General features: G+C 41.7%; 1 protein-coding gene across 1 annotated transcript in view; it reads right to left on the bottom strand.

Annotated features, from left to right (window-relative positions):
• C7 (complement C7) overlaps positions 1–27,731 on the bottom strand; it is a 58,872-nt gene that overhangs the window by 11,093 nt on the left and 20,048 nt on the right. The window contains exons 7-12 of the mRNA XM_061617169.1: positions 24,835–24,969; positions 22,118–22,361; positions 16,684–16,797; positions 14,063–14,229; positions 3,022–3,250; positions 1,055–1,226 (exon numbers count right to left, since the gene is read on the bottom strand). Coding sequence (XP_061473153.1) covers positions 1,055–1,226; positions 3,022–3,250; positions 14,063–14,229; positions 16,684–16,797; positions 22,118–22,361; positions 24,835–24,969 — 1,061 coding nt within the window. The remainder of the gene's footprint in view (positions 1–1,054; positions 1,227–3,021; positions 3,251–14,062; positions 14,230–16,683; positions 16,798–22,117; positions 22,362–24,834; positions 24,970–27,731) is intronic.

The following is a 27,731-nucleotide window of genomic DNA, read 5'->3' as shown; positions in this document are numbered from 1 at the left end:
AGAATTCTGACGAAAACAGAAACAGGAGTTGAAATTGCCATGGTAGATTATTCTTGCTATGTCCAGAACGGAAATCAATCCAGCAAATATGATTCTGCTTTCAGTCTCGAAATGATATGTAATTGATCATATTCCCTGCCCCTCCATGGGCATTGCATTTGCATTAAAAAGAATGGGGTGGAATAACATAATGACAACGTAACTTATATAAGTTACATAATTAATTATGTAAACTATATAATTACATAATTTTGCCACTGTAGATAGCAAAATGAATAATGTAAATTTTTGGTGGAAGACAAATTGCAGCAGAATGGAAACAGTGCTGCATGCGACAAACACAGGGTGGAATGGAAAACAATGTTTTCTTACATCCCTATTTATAGCTGGATTTATTGCACTCTCTTAATTTCAGCAATGCTGCCACATTAGGTCCCCATTAACAATTCACTGAGGAAACTTTTGTGTGCAGTTTGTGGTAACCCACTCTTGCATCCTGTAAAAAAAACTGCCCCCATGTTGTTTCATATTTTGTTCGTATTACTTTATGAGCACAAAATAAAAAAGTAGAATGTGTGGCAAAATTCAATGTTCATTTATAATGGGAAGAGGGAAGAAGATCGATACAAAAAGCCTGAATGTATACATGCCATATAGACCTATATTCTATGAGTTTACATCAGGGATAGCCAACATGGATCCCTCCAGAAGTTGCTGGACTCCAACACCCATCAGTCCCACCCCAATCATCAAGGATGATGGGAGTTGAAGTCCAATGCATCTAGAACAAAGGTGGGGAATCTGTGTCCCACCAGATTTAAAACTTTACACCATGGATAGCCAAGGTGGTACCTTCCAGATATTATTTGGACGACAACTCCAATCAGCCTCATCCAGCATGAGCAATAGTCAGGGATGATGGCAATTGTAGTCCAGCAATATCTGGAGGGTACCACATTGACTGCCCCTGCATTATACCATTTCCGACAAGTCTGAGATGACTCCAGGACTGTGCACTCCATATTTCCTCTTTGCATGTTTCATTTGCACCTACCGAAAATGTTGCAACTCCTCATCCTCACACTGACGGCTTTCTACTGCTTCTCCAATGCAGGACCTTCCGCCACCACTGGGATAGGGGTTGTTACAGCTTCGACTTCTCAATTTCCTTCCTCCTGTACAAGAACTCCAAGAGGACCAGCAGCTCCAGCTTCCATCAAAGACTCCTTCATAAGGGCAAGAAAGGTCTCACATCATTTCTCAGTAGATCAGACACAGCATACTGTGCAACACGGCAATCCCATAAATCCACCTGCACCCTCCTCCCTCTGGAGGGAAGAGCTTGAAACCTGGACTACATTAGGATATTTGCTATATTTGATTTCCTCACCGAGTGATGGCTTTAAGTTATCTACCTGTAGGTCTTAGCTTCAGTCGTTCCTACTCTGAGAGGTGAAAATAGCTGAGCTGTTAACTGTTACCTGGCTATATAGTTCACACATTGTTGCAAGTGCTTCAGCACAGCAGTGTGCCAATTGCTTATCCTTCAGCACAAATGTTCCTCACATGTGAATTATGAGTATTCATTGCTTGCCTTTGACTAAGTCTTTGTGTAGCTCTGCTGCCCAGTTTCAGAGTTTTGTGTTAGAATCCCTGAGTAATTTTCTAGCATTTATAGAACCTGAGATATGAGGGGAAATATACAGACGTTATTCTCATTTTTGTGTGTGAGAAACTAGCCTGCTTCCCACTTTCAGTGTTTAACTTTGCCCCCTCCTTTAAAAATTCCTGTGGACTCCCAAGGACACAGATTTGTACATCTGAGTGAATGGCTTAGCCTTAGATAATGTGGTAGGTAATTATCTCCACCCTGCAAGCTACCACTTTGCATTAGAATGTCCTCCTCCGAGCCACTATTTTGCATCTAGGTTTGGTTGCTGGTTCTTTGAGGTCTATTTATTTCTTTATTTAACAAAATTTACATACCCCTTGATTGTGAAAAACCTCTAAGCGGTAAATCATCAATAAATGGTTAAAAACGAGTAATCAAAACATTTTGTTTAAAAAAAATTAAAACCACAATAGACCAAAAAGAGATTAAAACACATCAGCAGCTGTGTGTCTGGGTAGGCTTGCCTAAACAAAAACATCTTAAGCAAGTGCCAAGAAGAGTACAGGGAAGGCACCTTCCTGATGTCAATAGGCAAGGAGTTCCAAAGTGTAGGTGCTGCCACACTAAAAGAACAATTTCTTACAACTGCAGAATGAGTATTATGTGTAACAGTGCTGGTTCTGCAGATCGAAGCAGTTGAGTCAGCACATATGGAGTAAAAAGAAGAAAAGTTACAGTAGATCCTGCAAGTCCACGTCTGGTGTCGAACAGCCCACAGACAAAGGTTGGTCCTTTCATGCTCTAAGTGACTTCAAAGTACAGTGACATCATGTATATGTGTGGGTGGGAGGAAGGCAGTGTTACACATTGCTCAGCCTACTTTAAATACTTCCATTCTAAAGGGTGCTTTATAAAATCCTATAAAGTCCTATAAAGCCCTATACAGCTTAGGACCAGGATATCTGAAAAGTCATCTCACCCCTTATATATCCAGTCGATCATTGCACTCTACATGTGAGGGCCTCCTGCAGAAAGCATCTCATCTAGAGAGCTGCTTTACACAACATAGAAGGGCACTATGGTTGTAGCAATTACCTTTTGGAATTCATTCCCCTTAAATATTAGACAGGCACCGTCTTTTTGGAGCCTATTGAACACCTTCCTCTTTCAACAAGCCTTTTAAGTAGAGACCTTATCCCAGTCTGTATCTGTGCTGGAATTGTTTTTTAAGATGCTTTTTGAGATTTGCTTAGTTTTTAAAGATTTTTTTTTAAGATGTTTTGTTTTTAAGACGTTTTATAGGTGTTTTTAGTGGTTTGTTGCATGTTTTCCGCCCTGGGCTTCTTTGGGAGAAAGGGTGGGATATAAATTTAATTAATAAATAAATAATTAAAAGAGAAATGACTTGCCAGGCTGGTCTTGTACAAGAGTTCCCAGTTCACAAGCTGCTCCAAAAGTATATGGTTTGCAGAAACACAGACATTGAGTTCCTACAATGGCTGGTTCACCACCATTTTGACATGGCTGGCATCTGCAAGGATCATTTTCACTCATGTACTCTTCAATGGCTTGCTTCAGGTGATGCCTTTTGACTGATGCGCAAGGTACTTCCTTCACCAACTCATATAGTGGTGTGAGCTATATATATAATTAACATGTTCAGCTGTTTATTTATTTGTGTTAAAAATGTCATTCATACTAGAACATAGGGAGGGGGAGAAATGCAAGTCATTTCCAATTTAAAAGCAAATCTATTAAATCCACACTTTCTGAAACTATAGGAGAACTGAAACACAGCTGTCCTTTGAAATCCGATGGAAGGATCTGTCAATTTTAGTTCTCTCAGTTTCTCATTTTTCCAATCTTAAATTTAGTTCTCCACATTTCTGCAGCAATATGCAAATTTTGTTTAAAAAAATCCTCATGAAAATTCTTCAGCATTTTAGTGCAAATTTCTCAATAAACACATTTTTATATGCAGTTTTGATTAATGTACACATTTTTATTTATTTATTTATTTATTTATTTTATTATACTTGTATACCGCCCCGTAGCCGAAGCTCTCTGGGAGGTTTACAGTAACCAAAAACAAATACAATTTAAGATACATCTTTTAAAAAACAATTTAAAACACAAGCTAAAACGCCTGGGAGAAGAGGAAAGTCTTGACCTGGCACCAAAAAGGTAACAGTGTTGGCGCCAGGCGCACCTCGTCACAAAAATAGTTCCGTAATTTGGGGGGCACCACTGAGAAGGCCCTCTCCCTTGTTGCCATTCTCCGAGCTTCCCTTGGAGTAGGCACCTGGAGGAGGGCCTTTGATCTTGAACGTAGTGTACGGGTGGGTTTGTATCGGGAGAGGCATCAGGTATTGTGGTCCCAAGCCATGTAAGGCTTTATAGGTCAAAACCAGCACCTTGAATCGAGTTCAGAAACATAAAGGCAGCCAGTGCAAGCGGGCCAGAATCAGTTTTATATGTTCGGACCATCTGGTCCCTGTTACCAATCTGGCCGCTGCATTTTGCAGAAGCTGCAGTTTCCGAACCGTCTTCAAAGGCAGCCCCATGTAGAGTGCATTGCAGTAATCTAATTTGGAGGTTACCAGAGCATGGACAACTGAAGCCAGGTTATCCCTGTCCAGATAGGGATGTAGTTGGGCCACCAACCGAAGTTGGTAGAAGGCACTCCGTGCCACTGAGGCTACCTGAGCCTCAAGTGACAGAGATGATTCTAGGAGAACCCCCAAGCTACGAACCTGCTCCTTCAGGGGGAGTGCAACCCCATCCAGGACATTTTTGCAAGCAATTTCTCATTATAATGCATTTTTGTATGTTATTTCCATGAATATATTTATATGCACACTTTTACTAAATCTGTGTATTTTTGTAAATGTTGCTTGGTGGGAGAACTGCATCACAAAATTCGGGTGTGAATTATGAAGGATGGCTGTGTTTCTGTTTTTATATTGGTTTGGAAAGTGCAAATTCATATTTAAATGCAAACTGAATCAAATTTCTCCCCTAACCCTAATCCTAACTGATCTTGCTTCCCCACTAGGTATCGGGGGTATGTGCCAAAACTAGACAGACTTCTGTGTTTTGAGCTGGCAAGAAGGGACTGGCTATTCTTCCTCCACGCTCACCTGTATCTAGGGAAGGATGCAGGGAAAGGTGAGCCCTGAATTTGATAGATTTGGCTTTAAATGCAAACTGAGTCAATTTTCTCCCACATCCCTAGGTACAACTTAGCCAAAGTTAAACACTTTTAAATCCTGCTATTAAAATCAGTGGGTGTTAAATGACCCTTATTTTGGCATTTCCAGTTGGTTCACTCAAGATCTGGCTTCACTCAAACATATTTAGCAATGATAGCAAAACTGAGCATCCTCAGACCATTCCCTGGACCCTCAGTCTTGAATACTTTATGGTAGATTATTTATTTATGTATTACCTTGCCTTTCAACACATTTCTAGAGCAACTTATTATTCATTTACTAAATTTCTATCCCACCCTTCCTCTCAAAAGGACCTTTCAAAACAACAACAATAAAATAAACAGATTGCAAACAACAACAGTGAATGAACAGCCAAATATAAGCAGAGGATAAAGCAGTTGCAGTGCAGAGTAAAACACTTTAAGAATTAAAATTATATTTGGTATTTTTATATGTGGGTGTCTTCCTGATTTACATCTGATTTTTTGTGTTTTTTTGCAAAATATAAAGCAAACCCACCTTCTAGCAGATACCTCAAAAAAAAAAAAGCGGGCAGAGTTTTCATGCCAAGAGGTACCTGTTTGTTTGTTTGTTCTGCATTTATCTAGATAAAGTTAGCCACTAACCTAAAATAATGTTTGCTATGTGATGCCTATACCTGACAAAACTTGTTCATGTGGGCTGCACAGTTGGCAAGCATTCTGAACATGTGTCTTAATAACACTAAAAGCAAAAACACTGAACTGCAGAACTTAAATATGACATCTTGAAAGGTCTGCATATAAGTGCTTAGAGCTCATTAAGCTAGATGCCTAATTGAGTATTTAAATGGACTGCCTTCAAGTCGATCCTGACTTACAGCGACCCCATGAATATTCACAGGGTTTTCATAGTAAGCGGTATTCAGAGGTGGTTTCCTATTGCCTTGCTCTGAGGCTGAGAGGCAGTGACTGGCCCAAGGTCACACAGTGAGCTTCATGGCTGTGTGAGGATTTGAACCAGTCCAACACCTTAACCACTACACCACACTGGCTCTCTTTGACTGAGTATAGTGACCTGAATTAAATTGAAAACAGGGTACAATGCTCTCAGTGATTTCTGCTTTTTAAAAAATTATTTTCTTTGACCTATGTTGAATAGGGGAACAGGGGAACACACTGACTGACTGAGATAAAATAAAAGGAAGATGGAAGCAACACACTGAAGAACTCTATAAAAGAGATGACAGGATGACAGATTCATTCATGGAGGAACCATATGATGAAGAACCAGAAATTTTAGAATGTGAGGTGAAAGCTGCTCTTAAAATACTTGGAAGAAACAAATCACCAGGAACAGATGGCATACCAATAGAGTTGATACAAGCTACTGAGACTGAATCTGTCCAAAGTTTGACAAAAAATTGTCAACAAATATGGAAAACTAAACAATGGCCCACAGACTAGAAGCATTCAATATACATCGCAATTCCAAAGAAAGGGGATCCCAGGGAATGCAGTAATTATCAAACTATTTCCTTAATATCCCACACAATTAAAGTAATGCTCAAGATTCTACAACAAAGACTTCCGGGAAGGGTGACTTCGCCTGTGCCTGCCTTTGAGGCAAGCTCTCGTCTCAGAGGAAGCTTTTTCAGGTTTAAAATCAGTCAGAACGTTTTTTTTTTACTGGTAAAGACTTTCTCCCGGGCAGGGAGAAACGTAGAGATTAACCACAAAAGCCTGTGTTTGTTGGGAGGACTGGATTTCATTAGTTTATGAGAGAAGGTTCAGCCAGCAGTGCCGGACGGACTTCCAAACAAGCTCTAACTGATTAAGCGACACGTTTATCTTTTCTTCAAAGGAAAACGGATTTTAACAGGCAAGCATCCTTCTTTCTATTTTTATCATCTGGTTTAAATTGTTGCAGCAAAAAGAGATTTGTCAATGAATTAGCTATAAAGAATCCCTGGGTGAGTTATAACTCTTCTCTTTCATTCACGAAATTAAGGAGGAAAGAAATTGAAAAAGCTTATCTTTGTTATTATTGCAAAAAGCTGGCCTGAAATTTGTGCATTTTAAAGATACAAACGGATGAGGGATTTCTATTCCGAGGAGAAAAAAATAAATAAATCTGTTTTATGAACTTTTGGAGTATTATATGTCTGGGACTATTTTTTTTGGTCTATTTCATTTTGACGAATCTGCTTGTTCACGATGCCACTAACTGTTTTGATGCTGTGAACTAAATTTGTTTTGCATTCCTGAACATATAAGAGATAAGGCAGGCTGTGCTGTCTACACTGTGATGTCATCAGGCTTGGAATATTAATCCAATTGTTGCTGGAATAAGAAGTGGTTTTGTTGTTTTTTTCTTCGTGGTTTTAAGAATGGCAATCAAGAAAGTGGCTGAGATCCTGGAAGTAATTATGCTTCAGAAAATAATGGATGAGATTGAGATAATGAAACAAACCCTGAGACAGGGTAGACAGGAGATGAAAATTGAATTTGGCAAAATGAAGCAGGAGCTTAAAGAAATAGGGGATCTTGTGAGAGAGGAGGTTGATGAGATCAGAGATACAACTGGACAAGCATTAGAAGATGAAAAAAAGAAAAATTAAAGGGAAGATGCAAGCCCTGGAGATTGGAACAAATGTGGAACTGGAAAAAGACTTGGAGTTTATGGATATTAGAGATAAAATTTACTGTTTGGAATTCAACGTTGTCTCTGAAGAAATTAATGAAGATATTAGAGATAAAGCTATCAATGTCTTGGATAAATTTCTGGACTGGAATGATGTGATGGAGCTTGACATAGAAAAAATCTATGGAATTAATTACAGATATGTGACAATGGAAAAACTCTCAAGAGATGTGCCAGTGCATTTCGTAAAAAAGAAGAACAGAGATATGACTTTACAACAATATTTCAGCAACACATTCAGAATTGATGGCAAGGAAATATTTGTGATAAAGGAAATTCCCATCAGACTCTTATTATATGACTATGGCTATGACAGCAAGATTATTATGGGATATTGATAATGGAAGAATGGCTACTACTGAAATTACTGGACTTAACAGGATTATTGAAGATGGAAGATGGAATTAACATTGATAATGGAAGAATGGCTGTTGAAATTATTGGACCTAACATATTTGATGAGATGGATTAATCGACATGTTTATTTGGAGAAAAATTGATAGATATATTTCTCAAGGAATTGAAACCTCTCTTTGACTTTTTGTGGAAAGAATAAAGTAATGTTTATGAGATTTGATGATTAATTAAGATAACTACTGGAGGAAAGTGATTTTGTAATATAATTTAAGAGACAGGTTTGTTATATATTGTAGACCTATAACTGATCTGCGACAAATCGGAAGTCAACATTTTATTTTATTGTTTAATTATTTTTGTTTTGTTTTGCTCTGTTTTTGAAAATTTGAATAAAAATTAATGATAAAAAAAAAGATTCTACAACAAAGACTCTTACCATATCATATATGGAGCGAGAAATGCCAGGTGCCCAAAAGCTAGATTTAGAAAGGGAAGAGTTACTAGAGATCATATTGCAAGCATATGTTGAATAACGGAACAGACCAAGGAATTTCAGAAGAAAATCACCCTGTGCTTTATAATTACAGCAAAGCCTTTGATTGTGCAGATCATGAAAAACTCTGGAATGCTTTAAAAGAAATGGAGGTGTCGCAGCATCTGATTGTCCTGATGTGCAACCTATACTCTGGACAAGAAGCTACTGTAAGGTCAGAATATGGAGAAACCGATTGGTTCCCCATTGGAAACAGTGTGAGATGGGTTTATTTTATCACCCTATTTGTTTAATCTATATGCAGAACATATCACAAGGAAAATGGGATTGGACCAAGATGAAGGAGGTGTGAAAACTGGAGGAAGAAATATCAATAATTTAAGATATGCAGATGATACCGTACTACTAGCAGAAACCAGTAATGATTTGAAACAAATGCTGATGAAAGTTAAAGAGGAAAGCACAAAAGCAGGACTACAGCTGAACGTCAAGAAGACTAAAATAATGACAACAGAAGATTTATGTAACTTTAAAGTTGACAATGAGGACATTGAACTTGTCAAGGATTATCAATACCTCGGCACAATCATTAACCAAAATGGTGACAATAGTCAAGAAATCAGAAGAAGGCTAGGACTGGGGAGGGCAACTATGAGAGAACTAGAAAAGGTCCTCAAATGCAAAGGTGTATCACTGAACACTAAAGTCAGGATCATTCAGACCATGGTATTCCAGTGAAAAAAGTGGGTCAGAGAAAAATCAACTCGTTTGAAATGTGATGTTGGAGGATAGCTTTACACATACCATGGATCATGAAAAAGACAAATAATTGCATGTCAGAACAAATTAAAACAGAACTATCACTAGAAGCTAGAATGATGAAACTGAGGTTATCATACTTTGGACACATAATGAGAAGACATGATTCACTAGAAAAGACAATAATGCTGGGAAAAACAGAAGGGAGTAGAAAAAGAGGAAGGTCAAACAAGAGATGGATTGATTCCATAAAGGAAGCCACAGACCTGAACTTACAAAATCGGAACAGGATGGTTTATAACAAACGCTATTGGAGGTCGCTGATTCATAGGGTAGCCATAAGTCGTTATTCACACACACACACACACACACACACACACACACACAGAGAGAGAGAGAGAGAGAGAGAGAGAGAGAGAGAGAGAGAGAGAGCAAGCTCAGTGGCAACTTCCTTTTACTGTGAATAGCATTTTGGGGGAACTGCAATGAAAGAGAAAAAGCAAAGTGAAAAGCTTTATTTTTAAAAAGTGTTTATAAAATCAGCTAACTCACCCTAAATGGAAGACTTGTATAATGCACCAGGGTGGCAATGGCTATGGAATATATGGAGTAATACTGAAGTTAGGGATACAAGCTCATAAGCTTCCCATTGATGGCCTCCACCCTTCTCTCGGGATGCCTGTCCGTTTTATTCCTCCTTTTGCACTTAAAAACAGCCAATAACCCTTTTCACATGGTCAGGGATGCTCAAGTGGAGGGCACTGTGGTCACTGCCTCACTTCTGACATCAGCACATTGAAGTTCCTTTGTAAAAACAGAGCCTATGCATGCATGGCATGGCATGCAGGAAGGCTTTCTGTGTGTAATGGTGTGTTCTGGTTCCCAACCGAAGAAGCAGTCTCAAGACTCAGAGACTGGATTGTGTGCATGAAGCTTTAATCCAGAAGTCAGTACAGGAACACAGCATCACACTCTAGGCTCAAATCAGAATACAAAACCTAGAGCAAACTAGGCATGTCTCAGGATACAAACACATAAGACCAAATATATCTCAGGAACAAATTAGGCAATAGACATTGTCACAACAAATCTAAACAGGCTCCACTGCACCTTTCTATCAGAAGGCCACTTGTATTCTACGGATTAATTCTGGCTGTTTCTAGCCTGCTCTACAAGATAGGTGCTTCTTCTGAAAGCACAGAGCATTTACTATAACTCAAGCCTCTCCATTCCTTTCATCAGTACTGGCAACCCCCTCCTCAACATCTGTACCCCACTCTTCATCTGTCCAAAGGTTTTCATTGGGGCCCATGACATTGTGGACCTTGCATTTTGCAAGGCACCAGATCACATACACACATATTGAGGACAGAGGAGAAATTTGATTCAGTTCACATTTAATGTGAACCTACCTAATTCACACTTCCTGAACAATATGAAAACCAAAACACAACTATCCTTGGAAATTCATACTTCTCCAAACTCTCTGTGATACAGTTCTCCAGCCAGAAAAATGCATATATTTGGGAAAAGTGTGAAAAAAATGTGTGTATTAGGAACATAAAAAGCATTATATTAGAAGAAATTGCTTGCAAAAATGTGTACATTAGGCAAAATTGCACACAAAAATATTGATACCAGGAGAAATGGGTACTAAAATGCTGATGAATTTTTGTGAGTATGTTTTAACACAGTGGTTCCCAAACTTTATGAGTTTGGGACCCCCTTTATAAACTCAAAAAATTTCATGACCCCCTCCCCCAGGGAGGCAGGCTAGCTGCCAGGAAGGAAGGGAGAAAGCAGCCTTTCCTTGCAGCCGTGCTTCTGTTTGCTCCATAAAAAGCCCTCTTCTCTCATTCTGAGTAAGGGCGTTGTTACCAGTGTCAGTGCGAGGAGACGGAAGTTGGTGATAGTAATCCCCTCTTTTTCCTGGTATCTCTACCCTCAGCCTCCTTTGGCGTCTGCCATGTATTTTATAGGCAGATGCCTGCCCTCGGTGCACCTGAAAGACGTTCTGGTGCTTCAGCAAAAGTCCTCCCCTCTCGTTTAGAGCAATTTGTCATCTGCAGTGGCAGTGGGAAGCAGAGAGTGTCCAGGGAGTTAAGACCTCTTAAAAAAATTAATAAATAATTTATTTTTCTACTGTTCGCGGCCCCCTCTGGATTACTTCACAGCCCCCTGGGGGTCACGGCACCCAGGTTGGGTACCATAGAATCATAGATCATAGAATCATAGAGTTGGAAGGGGCCTTGTAGGCCATCGAGTCCAACCCCCTGCTCTTGTTCTCCATACCGGCTATCATCCTCGTCGCCCTCTTCTGAACCCGCTCTAACTTGTTTATATATTTCTTAAAATGAGGCGCCCAGAACTGAACGCAGTATTCCAGATGAGGCCTGACTAATGCAGAATATAGTGGGACTATTACTTCCCTCAACCTGGAAACTATAGCTCTGTTTATGCAGCCCAAAACCGCGTTTGCCTTTTTTGCCGCAGCATCACACTGCTGGGTCATGTTCAACTTGCGATCCACTACAATTCCAAGGTCCTTCTCACGTGCACTACTGCTAAGCCGCATATTTCCCATCCTGTACCCGTGCATTTTGTTTTTGTGGCCTAAATGCAGAATCTTGCATTTGTCTTTACTGAATTTCATTTTATTAATTTCAGCCCAATTTTCTAGTCTATCCAGGTCCCTTTGGATTTTATTCCTGTCTTCCATTGTGTTAGCTATCCCTCCCAGTTTGATATCATCCGCAAACTTCATAAGGCTTCCCTCCACCCCGTCATCTAAGTCATTGATAAAAATGTTGAAGAGTATTGGCCCCAGGACAGAACCCTGTGGCACTCCTCTCAAAACCTCCTTCCAGTCCGAAGCAGAGCCACCGACGACCACTCTTTGAGTACGGTTTTCCACCCAGTTGTGAATCCACCTGACAGTATTTCCATCTAGTCCACATTTGACCAGTTTGCTAATCAAAAGGTTGTGGGGGACTTTGTCAAACGCTTTGCTGAAATCTAGATAGATGACATCTACAGCATTTCCACCATCTACTAAGCTAGTGACCTGATCAAAAAAAGAGATGAGATTAGTTTGACAGGATTTTTTCTTGACAAACCCATGCTGGCTCCTACTAATCACAGCATTGTCATCTAGATAATTGCCAATGGACTCTTTTATTATCTGTTCTAATATCTTTCCCGGTATTGAAGTCAGACTGACTGGCCTGTAATTCCCCGGATCTTCTTTTTTACCCTTTTTAAAGGGCGGGACGACGTTTGCCCGTCTCCAATCCTCCGGCACCTCTCCCGTTCTCCAGGATTTCTCAAAGATGATGGCAAGAGGTTCCGAGAGTACATCCGCAAGTTCCTTCAATACTCTGGGATGCAGTTCATCAGGCCCTGGAGATCTGAACTCATTTAGGTTAACTAGGTATTTCCTGACTATCTCCTTATCAATCTTGAACTGCAATCCTGACCCCTTACTGAGATTGCTACCGATGCAAGGTTGCACACTGTTCCCTTTTTGGGAGAAAACGGAGGCAAAATAGGCGTTGAGCAGTTCTGCCTTTTCCTTGTTATCTGACAACATTTTGCCATCCTCATTGAGCAGCAGTCCCAACATTTCCTTGGTCTTTCTCTTGCTTCGAACATATCTGAAAAACCCCTTTTTGTTGTTCCTCGCTTCCCTCGCCAGCCTCAGCTCATTCTGGGTTTTAGCTTTCCTTACGCTATTCTTGCAAGCCCGACCCGCTCGTCGGTACTCTTCCTTGGTGATGCGTCCTTCCTTCCATTCTTCCATTCATACATGCTCTTTTTTACTTTTACCTCCTCCACCAGTCTTCCGTGTAGCCACATTGGCTTTTTCCGATGTCTTCCGTTTTTCTTCCTCTTTGGAATTGTTTGCGATTGAGCTTTTTGTAATACCTTCTTCATGAACTCCCATGCTTCTTGGGCTCCTTTTTTCTTTAGTCTATCTAGCCACGGGATCCTACCCATCATTTCCCTGAGCTTGCTAAAATCGGCTTTCCTGAAATCCAAGGTCCATATTTGACTATATTCTTCTTTGGCTTTCCCCAGAATCACGAATTCCAGCATTACGTGGTCACTTTCCCCCAAGGTACCGACCGCTTTAATTCCCATGACCAATTTGTCCCTGTTAGTTAAGGTCAGGTCCAGGATTGCCCCTTGTTCCTTCTCCTACTTTTTGAAAGAGGAAATTATCAGCAAGGCCCATCAGGAATTTGTTGGAGGTTTTGTGCTTCGCAGAGTTTGTCTCCCAGCAGATATCCGGGTAGTTGAAGTCCCCCATCACTACTACTTCTTGCCTCCTTGAGATTTCAGATATTTGTTTGAGAAAGGCCTCATCTACCACCTCTTCTTGGCCAGGGGGTCTGTAGTAGACACCTACTACCATGTCGGTTTTATTTGTTTCTCCATTTATTTTTACCCAAATGGTCTCTACCGGACCACTTTGTTCGCTCTCTTGGATTTCCATAGAGGTGTATTTGTCTTTGACGTATAACGCTACTCCCGTTTTAACAAATGTGGAAGTGTGAAGAACTGAAGTTAAGAGTGGGAAAATGAGAGAAACCAAAATGGACAGATTTGTCCATCCCTAGGAAGCATGCAATTGTTATGCATGTAGACTCTGTGCAGAGGATCAGATCAACATGGGGAGGTCGGTAGTGGGGACCACAAGCAAGATAAGATGTAAGAGCCTGCTGGATCAGGCCAATGGCCCATCTTGCCCAGCATCCTGTTCTCACAGTGGCCAAAGAGATGTCTGTGGGAAACCTGCAAGCAGGCCCTGAGAGCGATAGTCTCCCCACTTGTGATTCTCAGCAACTGGCATTCAGAAACACCCTCCTGCTCCATGTGTTGAGAACTGGTTTTGATTGTGTAAGAAGGGGTCATCTAATTCCACAATCACACAAATCCAAGTCTTACCTTTTGCTTTATTACACTGGGTAAATGGGACACCGATCTGGCCCAAAAGGCATATTGCTGAGTATTTGTCACAGGATTGTGTATGTTGAAGTAGCTTAGGCCAGCTACAGCTGCTGGACTCCCTCCCTGTACAAATGGGTCAGCTTTGATCTGATTGCTGCTGGCACCTGGAAGCACATGTAGAAAACAGCATATAAAAAAAGAAGCATTTTCTATTGTCATGAATGTGTGGCACATGCAATTAGCAAGTAAAGAGGGTTTAAGAACACATACATTAAGTATGGTACATTGCTGGTGGCTCATACGTTGACTGATTATATGTAATTAAAGTGGAAGGAATGCTTTTAAAGTATGTTTGGGGAACAACAGAGGTAGATTGGACCCTCTTCTGAAGGATCCATATAGTCCTCCATTTTGTGCCTAATGCTCATCATGCACTGCAAGGCTCCAGAAAGCAAGGCAATGCCAGATCCATGCTGAAGGGACTATGAGAGAGTAGAAGGTCCTTCATTCTTTTTGATTGCCTTTTTTTTAAAGTATATTTATGTCCTGTCTTTTTTCCACTATGGTGCTCAAGGCAGTGTACATGAGGTTCCCAGCCAGTTTTCCATTCAGGCACTGGCCACACCTACACCTGCTTGGGTTCAGCAAGGTGGCTGCATCATTTGCCTTTGGATCATGCCTAGCCCCATCTTTCATCTTGTAATGTATTAGCACAACTGGCTTGCTGCACCAGGAAGTGCCTGAGTTCTCTCTCAGGCGCTATGTTTTCCATTCCAGTTCTGTACTGCAAGCAGAAATCTGCTACCTGGACATGCTCCCCTCCACCTTCCATGCATTCGGTCAACATGTGAAGACATTGTACATGTGTACTTATGATTAAGTAATTTTTTAATGTTTTTAATTGTAACCGTTTTTAGAATGTTTTCAACTGTTTTGAGTGAGTGAGTGAGTGAGTGAGTAAGTGAGAGAGAGAGAGAGAGAGAGAGATTGTTTTGTTAATGCGTTTGCTGCCCTGGGTTTCTTTGGGATGAAGGTAGGATATAACAATAATAACAATAACGTGCATTAGTTCTTCCAAGTGACACGGGACCCTGGCCCAATCAGGGTCCCAAGTTGTGTGGAAGAGCTCAAGTTGTCTTCAGGTCAACTGGATGTGTGGAAGGTGTGGATGGAAGTCATGGTGTGGTTTGCTGTGCATGTCAGCAGGGACAAAGGCTAGCCAATGTGGCCTCACAACCTTCTTCTCATGTTCTTTTAGCATATGCGTGTGTGTGTGTGCGTGTGTGTGTGTGTAGGTCTACAGAGAACCCCCTACAGAGAACCCCAGGATATAACTATGCAGATGGGGAGGTGCTATTGTTGATTCTTAATATCACTGAGGAGTAGGGTGGGAATCAGACCCAATGCTGTTCCCATAACGTTTCTCATATAAATGAACAGTTACCACAGGGCTTAGAGGAAGGCAATGGTAAACCACCTCTGAATACCTCTTACCATGAAAACCCTATGAATATATCCAAAAAGAATCATAGGGTCGCCATATGTAGTAATTGACTTGAAGGCATATAACAACAACATACCACAGGGCAAAGTAAAACACTGACTTTCAGTACTCTGTTGTGGTGAGAGCAAAATCTACTTGCAGGCCTCTCATAGTCATCTGGTTGGCCATAGTGAGAAAAGCATACTGGACTAGATGGGTCATTGGCCTGATCCAGCAGGGCTCTTTTTATGTACTTATGCCCTCCACCCCTTGACAATATGTGGCCCTCACTGTCAAGGATCCTACCCTGAGTTGTACTTGCCAAAAGTTCTCCTTGCAATGTGGAAGCCCTCCATTATACACCCACAATAACAATGGGGATTTTGCTAGTTTCTTTTATTGGTTGATTTATTCTAAAGATTTATATCCTGCCTTTTAGTTCCAGGTGACTTACATCTGAATTAAAACAAAACAAGAATACAATAGAATCAATTTTTTAAAAATAATTATTACAGCAAAGGAGGACTATTAATAAAACTGCAGCATGAAACACAAAACACCATTAGCAACCATAAAACACTGATAAAACTGCCCATTAAACGCCTATGGGGGGGAGCCATTTTAACCTGGTACCTAAAATTTAATAAGGTAGGTGACAGCATCTAACTGGGGGCAATTGGGGTATCACCACGGCAAAGACCCTGTCTCTGATTAGTGGTCACCAGATATCTGAATTCTGAAGGTGGTGGCACCTTGAGAAGGACCTCTGAAGATAGTTATTAATCAATCTTAATGAACTGACAGATTAGTACAGAAGCTGGCAATATTTAGATATGGGCCTTTATGGATCAATACCAGCACTCGAATTGAACCAAGAAACACAGAGAAAACCCACATATTTTAACATGGATGTTTTCCATGCAGCTAGTCCCAAACAACAAACTGGCCATCAGGCTGTCTCTGCCAAGGAAGGGTTACGGTTGGTCCACTAACCTGCTGAATTTTCCTCTGAACAGCTCAAGAGCCCAAACTCTTAATAGGATCATCTCACATATTTACTTGCCTTAGTGAAACATTCAGTTCATTAACCTGGATGGCTACTACTGATCAGGGAGCCTCTCCAAGAATCATTTACCTGATGAGTGCTCAAGGAGTTCATCCAGTTTGTGGCATTCCGTTTTCTTCTTCTTTACGAACCAAAAATTCCAGCCTGACGTGCTGCATTTGTGCATGTCTGTCATGCTCAAACCTAGTCCAAAAAAGCAGCCATTAACCTTGACTGTGGAATGAATGAAAGATCAATGCAATAATTTCCAGTGTGCAGGAGGACTTCCTGCGGAATTTTTTCCCAAGGTAGCTTGGACCTTAATCAAATCTGTTTATTAAGAGTTGTATCCTACCTTTCTGCCTAAAAAAAGAAAGCCTCCAACGCGGCTTACACTTAAAAAAAAAAGCTCAAACAGACTAAAAAAAACAATAATTACTTCTGTGACCAGTGTTGACTTTTTTTGCATATGCAATTCTAATTGGGAGCAATTATAGAAATGCAGAAATAAATAAATAATGGGCAGCATCCAAATAAACAGTTCCAATAGTGCAAGGACTTTTACCTGTGCAGAGGAACTTCTTCACCCTGTCTCCTGTGTGACCCCTAAAGCTGCTCCAGAGGGTTGGGGGAACCCAGAACTGATTTAGGAGTTGCACAGGGCCTGGAAGTGGAGAGGTAGGGGAAGTTCCATTGCACAGCTAAAAGTCCTTCTGCTAGCAGAACTGTTTCATTGGATACTGCCTTATGTAGTCAAAACAGCATTACCCATGCACAACAGGGAGGCATCACAACGCTTTGGGGAACCCAAAGTTTCCAGAAGTACAAAAAAACCTTTTAGAAATAAGACACTAAGGGGGGTGGGAGGAACTCCAAAAACACTCCAATGAGGACTGTGCATGCTCAGTGGGCCCAGAATGGTGACTGACGTTGGTGGGAGATGGAAATAAGGGGGAAGGGGGACAGAATAGCTTGCTTGGAGACATTAATGGTAACACTCCATGCTACAACACTGTGTTGCAGCTAAGGATCAGGGAAAGATTTGATTTTGTTTACATTTTAATGAGAAACTGCCTCATTGGCTCAGCAATACGACATGTGAGAAGGATCTTGGAATTGTCGTTGATCACAAGCTGAATATGAGCCAACAGTGTGATGTGGCTGCAAAAAAGGCAAATGCTATATTAGGCTGCATTAACAGAAGTATAGTTTCCAAACTGCGTGAAGTATTAGTTCTCCTCTATTTGGCACTGGTTAGGCCTCATCTTGAGTACTGTGTCCAGTTCTGGTCTCCGCACTTCAAGAAGGATGCAGACAAACTGGAACAGGTTCAGAGGAGGGCAACAAGGATGATCAGGGGACTGGAAACAAAGCCCTATGAGGAGACACTGAAAAAAGTGGGCATGTTTAACCCGAAGAAGAGAAGACTGAGGGGAGATATGATAACACTCTTCAAGTACACGAAGGGTTGTCACACAGAGGAGGGCCGTGATCTCTTGTCGATCATCCCAGAGTGCAGGACACAGAATAATGGGCTCAAGTTGCAGGAAGCTAGATTTTGATTGAACAACTTCCTAACTGTTAGAGCCATACGACAATGGAACCAATTACATAGAGAGGTAGTGGGCTGTCCGACACTGGAGGCATTCAAGAGGCAGCTGGACAGCCATCTGTCAGGAATGCTTTGATTTGGATTCCTGCATTGAGCAGGGGGTTGGACTTGATGGCCTTGTAGGCCCCTTCCAACTCTACTATTCTATGATTCTAGATTCTATGATCTGTATTTCCCAAATTAGTAAGCAAACTGAAACTCAGCTATCCTTTGAATTGTGGACTTCTCCAAATTTTGTGATGAAATTCTCCTACCAGAAAATGGTACAAAAATGCATATATTAGGAGAATCGGTACATAAAAATACAGATATTAATAAAAGTAACATTCAAAGTGCATTCTATTAGGGGAAATTGCTTACAAACCTGTGCATATTAGTCAAAATGACACAAAAAAGAGAAATTCACATTATAATGCTGACAAATTTTCATGAGGATTTTTTAAAAAACCATATCTTTTTGTAGAAATGTGGACAACTGAATTTAAGATTGGGAAAAAATGAGAAACAGAAATTGACACATTTATCCATCCCTAGTTGCAGCCCCCACTTGTAGTGTTTATAAAACCAGCAGAATCCATGAAGAGAAAAGGGAGACAAGTGATTAATTAAGTGCTATCACAAGCCTTGGTATGTTTTTAAAAAGCCACCTAACTAAAAATGTTTCAATGGCTGCCTTAATGTTTGTAATGTGGGCATCTGCTGAATGAAGCTGGGGAGGGTATTCCATAGTCTGGTGTCACTACAGAAAAGGCCCACACTTCCTCTGCATTTCCCCATCACTTTCCTTCCTGTAAAAAGTCCAGTTTTTTAAAAAGCAAGTTTGATGTACAAGCGAGCCAAATCCACTTTAATTATACCACCTGAATTTTGCTGGTGTGAGGATAAAACAGTGATGGTGTTGTGCCTCTGCGAGTCCTTGCAGGAGGCCCCACCAGCAATAAACAAGCTCAGGCCGGAGGATACGCCTCTCCTCTCAGCCTGCAGAGGGGCGCGTAAGCAAGCGCTTGCCTGGATACCACCAGCATGAGAGAGCTGTGTATTTCCTGGATAGGCTGTCCATATCTTAGGCATTGTGGGTGGTCATCAGCCGGAGTCTCGAGTCCCAGGCCCGTAGAGATTGATTAAAAAGCCTGTTGGGCCTACTAGCGCCCTGTTCGGCTTGATTGGGGGACTGCTGATACTCAGGTGGTCTCACTCAGGGTGGCAGGAGTCCTCTTTGCAAGTAGAAGTTCTCTCTTTTTTCCTATTCTGTACTGCTATCTTTTCTTCCCTCCCCGTTACACCAGACTGGCCCGTAAGCATTTAAATGTGGTTCTGCAATGCAGGGAGAGAGCTATGCAGAGGCTCACACGTGTCTCCTCTTCCAACTTGAGCTGATTTGTGTTGTCTCTCTCCTAGTGCTGTTTAAGGCTAGCATCAATTGTAACCACAGAAGTGCCAAGAGTGAGGCATGGGCTTGATGAGGAATAGGTAAGAGGAGAGCTGAGAGAAGCAGGTGATAGGAATTGTTGAGATGTATTCCAGCTTGCTTGCAAAGTGAGCAGTTTAGGGGAACAGAGATAAGATGGTGATGCCCTCTAAAGCAGCATCCAAAGGAAGTTGAGAGGAGAAAAGGGATATGGAGAAGGAAACTCTCACACTTACATCAAATAATAAGGAAACAAGAAATAGAGGCGCTGGAGTTAGGGTCTGACACAAAAAGTCCCAGTGGTGAGCCTAAAACAGGAGATTGATGGAGCATAAGACAATTAGGGGTAAGAAGCAGGATAAAAGACAAGCCTGGAGGACGGATCCTCTGGCCCACCCAGTATACTCTGAAGTAAGAGTACAGTGGTACTCTAAGGATCGTCTTAGGTGGGAAGTGGTGGATAAACACAGAGTGAATATAACAGCTGGTATTCCATTGAACCCCCCTCCTCCCTGCAAAAGCAACAGTCTGGAAGTGCCCTAGATTCTACCCTTGGTTAAGAACATAAGAACATAAGAAGAGCCTGCTGGATCAGGCCAGTGGCCCATCTAGTCCAGCATCCTGTTCTCACAGTGGCCAACCAGGTGCCTGGGGGAAGTCCACAAGCAGGACCCGAGTGCAAGAACACTCTCCCCTCCTGAGGCTTCCGGCAACTGGTTTTCAGAAGCATGCTGCCTCTGACTAGGGTGGCAGAGCACAGCCATCATGGCTAGTAGCCATTGATAGCCCTGTCCTCCATGAATTTGTCTAATCTTTTAAAGCCGTCCAAGCTGGTGGCCATTACTGCATCTTGTGGGAGCAAATTCCATAGTTTAACTATGCGCTGAGTAAAGAAGTACTTCCTTTTGTCTGTCCTGAATCTTCCAACATTCAGCTTCTTTGAATGTCCACGAGTTCTAGTATTATGAGAGAGGGAGAAGAACTTTTCTCTATCCACTTTCTCAATGCCATGCATAATTTTATACACTTCTATCATGTCTCCTCTGACCCGCCTTTTCTCTAAACTAAAAAGCCCCAAATGCTGCAACCTTTCCTCATAAGGGAGTCGCTCCATCCCCTTGATCATTCTGGTTGCCCTCTTCTGAACCTTTTCCAACTCTATAATATCCTTTTTGAGATGAGGCGACCAGAACTGTGCACAGTATTCCAAATGCGGCTGCACCATAGATATATACAACGGCATTATGATATCGGCTGTTTTATTTTCAATACCTTTCCTAATTATCCCTAGCATGGAATTTGCCTTTTTCACAGCTGCCGCACACTGGGTTGACATTTTCATTGTGCTGTCCACTACAACCCCAAGGTCTCTCTCCTGGTGGGTCACCGCCAGTTCAGACCCCATGAGCGTATATGTGAAATTCAGATTTTTTGCTCCAATATGCATAATTTTACACTTGTTTATATTGAATTGCATTTGCCATTTTTCCGCCCATCCACTCAGTTTGGAGAGGTCTTTTTGGAGCTCTTCGCAATCCCTTTTTGTTTTAACAACTCTGAACAATTTAGTGTCGTCAGCAAACTTGGCCACTTCACTGCTCACTCCTAATTCTAGGTCATTAATGAACAAGTTGAAAAGTACAGGTCCCAATACCGATCCTTGAGGGACTCCAATTTTTACAGCCCTCCATTGGGAGAACGGTCCGTTTATTCCTACTCTCTGCTTTCTGCTTCTTAACCAATTCCTTATCCACAAGAGGACCTCTCCTCTTATTCCATGACTGCTAAGCTTCCTCAGAAGCCTTTGGTGAGGTACCTTGTCAAATGCTTTTTGAAAGTCTAAGTACACTATGTCCACTGGATCACCTCTATCTATATGCTTGTTGACACTCTCAAAGAATTCTAATACGTTACTGACTTTCCCTTGCAGAAGCCATGCTGGCTCTGCTTCAGCAAGGCTTGTTCTTCTATGTGCTTAGTTAATCTAGCTTTAATAATACTTTCTACCAGTTTTCCAGGGACAGAAGTTAAGCTAACTGGCCTGTAATTTCCAGGATCCCCTCTGGATCCCTTTTTGAAGATTGGCGTTACATTTGCCACTTTCCAGTCCTCAGGCACGGAGGAGGACCCGAGGGACAAGTTACATATTTTAGTTAGCAGATCAGCAATTTCACATTTGAGTTCTTTGAGAACTCTCGGGTGGATGCCATCCGGGCCCGGTGATTTGTCAGTTTTTATATTGTCCATTAAGCTTAGAACTTCCTCTCTCGTTACCACTATTTGTCTCAGTTCCTCAGAATCCCTTCCTGCAAATGTTAGTTCAGGTTCAGGGATCTGCCCTATATCTTCCACTGTGAAGACAGATGGTTACTAGAAGAAAGAAATTCTCCTGCATGGAGAATAATTCTTTGGGATTATTCTGTTGTTCAAATGTAAGAATAGAAGGCATTTTGTTCACAAATTCATTGCTTTACTATTTGGGAATGAGTACCCCGGCATACTACCTTTTGCTTTCGTACTATCTGTATCGACATGAAAAAGAACTTTGTAATATCCTCCCAAAGATCCAGAGTGCAGGAAATGCGTTCCAAACCGTTCAATTAGTCTTCGGTATGCATTGTATTCATAGAAGGCTGGAAGGTTAGCAAGCTCTTTCCAGAAGGGCTCAGCAAGATTTAGAAATTCTGGCTGTTTATTGATGAACTGAGCAACTTCTACATTGTTTTCGATAACCATAAGTAGGTTACTCTAGGAAGGCAAAAATAAAGAAATCATGCAGTTGTTTTCACAATGGCAGAAGAACATTTATAAAAAGAGCGATTCACAGCTGTTGCCTTCTGAATTAAGAATACTTTGCTTAGTTCCACATGCTGGTTAGCTTTTTGGTTTCAAAGTTCAGCAAACAAGGACATATAAAGATTTCAAGATTTCTGGTAAGGGATGGAGAAGAAATTCAGCTCTATTCACATTTTAGTGTGAACATACTTAATTCACACTTCTCAAAACAGAACACAAATTGAAAAGCAGCGATCTTTCAAAAATTTGCATATTAGGCAAATTTGCATAGAAAAATGTGTATGTTAATAGTAATGCTTATGAATTTTTAGAACTTTTTTTTTTAAAGTCTGGGCCCAGACGATGCTCTGAAGGCACATGAAGCCACCACCTTGCTGTAGTTAAGCAGATCTGGGTCTGGTCAGTGCCTGGATGGGAGACTGCCTGGGTACCACATGTACAGAGTCTTAAGCACCACAGTGGAAGAAAGACACTTTACATATAAATATACTTTAAATAGAAGGGTTCTATAATGAAAGAAAGGTGGGTAAGAAATAAATAATTTTAAAATTGCAAACTGATAACAAATGTGGTGAATCGAACTTAAGACTGGAAAATTGAGAAACTGAAACTGACATATGTATCCATCGCTAGGAACAATGCACACGTGGGGCAGCTGCTCTCTGCATGGGCCTCCTCCACTATACAAGCCAAAGCCTGCAACAAGGTGGGTGCAGATTCCCAGATCTGGGGTTGCTCAATTGACAGAAGCGTGAACAGGGCAAACAAATAGGTAGATCCTGCTGTATTCACAGCACACTCTTCAGTACCCAACATCTCCTTCCACCTCCCTCCACACACTTCCATATGTGAACTGTCAGCTCATGCTTCTGGGTAGTATCCAACCATTGCCATATTTTATCATAAGCCCTGCTGTTCTTTGACACAAGGTGAAAAGTCAGGTCCCTAGAAGAGCCCTGGAAATAATCCCAGAAAAGTTACTAGCCTATAAAAATATCTACTAGCTTGCTAAGAGGGTAGGATCATGGATATACAGCCTACCAGCATCTTAGCAGCCTAGGGTTTTTTTTAATGGCCTTCTAACCAAGCAATCTGACCCTCCTCTGACAGCCTGTTATTCACCTGTATGGAATTCCTGGATGCCTTTGGCTACCAAGCATGGAGTTAAATGCAAGTCTGTTCTAGAATCAAGATCCAAAGAGCTACTGCTTGCTCACACCAATTGGTGTTTTCAAAAGTCATTTGCAGCACAGGGAGAATGGGGGATCTGGTGTTCCAGATGCATAAGCTTAAAGCAAACATGGGAATCCTTAAATTGCTGAGTGGCTTTTTGGATCTTGGTCTACATCTTGTATACAATGGCAGCTGATGTTTAAGCAATAAGTGCTTGATTTGGGGGACATTTTTAGGGATGGGCTTCACTCTTTGGTTCTCGTCCATGTTTTGGTATTCACAACTGGCTTGTGGTGCCAATCCGCACCATTGTCCCCCCCCCATTCTTTTTTTTTTTTCTATTTCCCATCTGCTTGTAAAAGCTAAGGAAATTGCTAATGCTGTTGGATCTTTCTATGGATGGTCTCTTGGGTTTTCTATTTAAATTTAAATTAGGCAGATCATCGCCTGTTAATTCTGCCTCTTGCCTCAGGTTACTGAGCAGCAGTGCTGACCAAAGATGTTAATGGTGATTGTTATCACCTCATTAAGACAGAAGTCAAAGGAATACACATTGCAGCACTTCAGAGCAAAGCTGTTAATAACAATGTCAAATTAGCCACAGATTTGTTTTTTTTAAAAGTCAGTGTTGCTGACAGTCGCAAGCATTAGTCAAACCTGATCCGAAGACAAACAGGATTTACAGATTCTGACAGAACTTAAGATTCTAACAAATCTGAAAATGCCAAAAATTGCCCCCCATCTCTAGACATTTTACTTTTTTTGTTCTAAAGCCACCCTAGGATGCACTTTGGGTCACACTGTCCACTAGGATGAAAGCAAGTTTTTGCCAAGACTGGTGACGAGTATCAGGAGAGGAGAAGTAGAAAGCAGCATGTTCAGTTTCTGAATTTTGTATAAGTAGATGGATGCAGTCGTGAATACAGTACTGCTTCTGTGGGCTTGTGACTGCATCCCCAACATCTCTGCTCAATCTATACATATTTTTTATTTAAATATATTATTCCAAAAGACAACAACAAGTCTCTCCAAAAGTCTCTCTTTCCAAGAAAACAACTGTTTAAAGAAGGAGTAGGGAACCTGTGGCCCTCCAGATACTGTTGGACTGCAACTGCCATCAGCCCCAAACAGCATGGCCAATGAACAGAGATGATGGGAGTTGTGGAGGGTCACCGATTGCCCACCTCTGCTGTAAAAGGTGGCCCTGATCTTCCTGTAACTTAGAGAGAGAAGGGCACAAAGCGCTGTGTACCTTTGAACTGCTTTCTTCACATTTAGCTGTCGTGTACCGGTGGTAATTGTTTCCAGTTTCACGATTCTCTGTATGTTTCATATAAGCCCAGCTACTGTTGTAAAACTCAGTGCTGAAGTCATTCTGAACGGTCACCTATAAGAAAAAGGAACAAAAAGTACCTTTATAAATCTTTTTTTTCTGGAAAGAAATAAAATATCGACAATGAGATTCTCTTTCTTGGCATACATAGCTGTTGCCCCCTCACTAGCTCTTTTCTTGGGAGAAGGTACAATAACAACTCATGTTACCAACAATTGAGTATAAAACATTAAAATTTATTATTATTATTATTGCTTATATCCAAAATGGCTTAGTGTATCAATACACTTAGGCTGCAATCCAATATACACTTTCCTGGGAGTAGGTCCCATTGAACCCAATGGAGCTTACTTCTGAGTAGACATGTACTGGACTGCAGCTTTAGTTTAATAAAAATCCTCCCCTCCCCCATTTCTGTTAGCGCTACCAGGTGGGTACCCCAGACACCCTTTTCCCTTTAAAGCTTTTGTGATGCGCTGCAAGTCCTTCAGACAGCCCTTGCCCCTCCCCTTTAACCCCATTCTGCCCTGTGAGATGGAAGAAAATGAGGCAGGCAGGCAGGAAGAGACACCAACGCGGCCTGTCCCAGTCACTCAGACTGTCCTCTCCCTCCACAGGGCCATCATTCTCTCCCAGGAGAAGGAAGAAGGGCTTCGGGAGGGGGTTGTTGGCGTTTTATGTATTTATGTATTTATAAGAAGCATTTATATACCAGCCTCTCGCAAAACATCACAGCAGCATGCAACATAAAAACATTTAAAAACAAGACAAAACAATAATTAAAATGACTGGCAGCTCAACAAAAACATTTTAAGCAGCTGCACAGGCCTGACAGATGCCTCAAAGTCCAAAGTGAAGATGCGTTTGTGTTTTACTTTTATCTGCTGGTGAGTGGGTGGGCGAACTGTAAAACTGCAAAACACCTTGGGTGCCTTGGCCAAAAGGCGGTATATCAATCTAATAAACAAACAAACAAGCAAGCAAACAGGGCATCTAGTAGGAGCTGAAATAGGGATCTAAGTGTCTTGCCTTTATTGCTGAAATGAAACCCACAACAGAATTATTACCTGCCACCATCTACTGAATGCACAGTAGTACAGGTAGTTATTTGGCGGAGAGGCCCAGGGTAGGGATGTGGGGTGATATATGGCAGGTCAGAGGTAGCCAGTATTAGGAACATAGGAAGCTGCCTTATACAGAGTCAGAGTATTCATTCATCTAGCTCAGTATCATCCGCACTTACTGGCAGAGGCTCTTCAAGGTTTCAGGCAGGGGTATCTCTCCCCCGGAGATGCCAGGGATTCAACCTGGGACCTCCTGTATGCAAAGCAGATGCTCTCCCTACCACTGAACATCAGTCCTCCCCAGAAAGTTAATTTGTGGAGTCTGTGATGCGTCCTTCCCTGGCTCTCCCTGTCAGGTTCCTACCTGCTCGTGGTTACTGCCTGTCACTAGGCACCACCAGGGACTCCACCAGTCCGGACCGCTCTCTCTTATGGTTTCTCTCCCCGCTCTAGCACAGATCTCAACAGATCCCCCTGCTAGGCAACCACCAGTAACGTCCCAATACTAGTATTCCCAGAGACTCTGAATACTGGTATTGTTATTCTCTTCACCGCTGCCACTATTTGTTACAGTTCCCCTTCAGCCTTGGTCATTACCTTACCCTCCCTTCTGGTCTGTGAAACCCCAGCCAAGGATCAGGCCTTTGGTAAACCAAATTAAGTATTTATTACAGATAACAAAGCTAACAAGATTAACAAGATTTCTTCTTAAGGCACATAAGCATATGGTTTTACTCAATACTAATCCGAACTCCACCTCCCTCCTGGTAAACAACTCTCTAAGCCCCACCAAGCAATCCACTCTTTCTCTTCTCCCCCCAGATTCCACAATTCACCACCTCACATTCCCCCAGATTTACCTGTCATCCTTTCATTTATACTGTCAGCCATTTTAAACATTCAGCCAATCATCAAGCATTCTATTGCCCATTCACTCCCCCTCCTCTTTCACTACTTACCATGTATACTCTAAACAACCAGCACTTACCATATATACACTAATATATAGGAACATCACATTTCCCCCCCCTTAAACAACGGCAGAGTATTATTCCTGTTCCAGGATTTATACGTCGCATTAACAAATAAAAGTCTCTATGGGGAAAATGTCTTTCTTTGTTCCTCTGTCTGGTCACGTCACTGCAGTCCCAGCCACTTGCCTGGAAAGTCCATCGGCCAGTACATTGTCCTTGCCTTTGATGAACTGGAAGTCCACTTGATAGTCCTGTAGGGCCCAGGACCACCTCTGCAGCATAGTGTTATGGTTTTTCATAGTCTGCAACCATAACAAGGCCCGATGATCCGTAGTCACTGTGAATCTTCGTCCCCACACGTATGGGCGCAACTTGTTCAGTCCCCACACGACCGCTAGGCACTCCTTCTGGACCGATGAATAGTTTTTCTCCCTCGGCGTCAGCTTGCGACTCAGATACGCCACTGGATGTCTGGTGCCTTCTCTCTCCTGCAGCAAGACGACTCCCAGCGCGAGGTCTGACGCATCTGTAGCCACGATGAATGGTTGCTCATAGTCTGGTGCTATTAATATGGGTCCTTGGCACAAGGCTTGCTTCAGCAGATCAAAAGCCTTCTGACATTCATCCGTCCATACCACACGCTCAGAACACTTCTTCTTGGTCAATTCATGCAAGGGGGTTGCTATTTCCCCAAAATTTCTCACAAACTTCCTATAAAATCCAGCCACACCCAGAAATGCCCTTACTTGTTTTTTGGTTAAGGGGATCGGCCACGCTT

The sequence above is a fragment of the Rhineura floridana genome, chromosome 1 (genome assembly GCF_030035675.1).
Source record: "Rhineura floridana isolate rRhiFlo1 chromosome 1, rRhiFlo1.hap2, whole genome shotgun sequence".
Lineage (NCBI taxonomy): Eukaryota > Metazoa > Chordata > Lepidosauria > Squamata > Rhineuridae > Rhineura > Rhineura floridana.
This window is presented reverse-complemented; position numbering and strand designations above follow the sequence as displayed.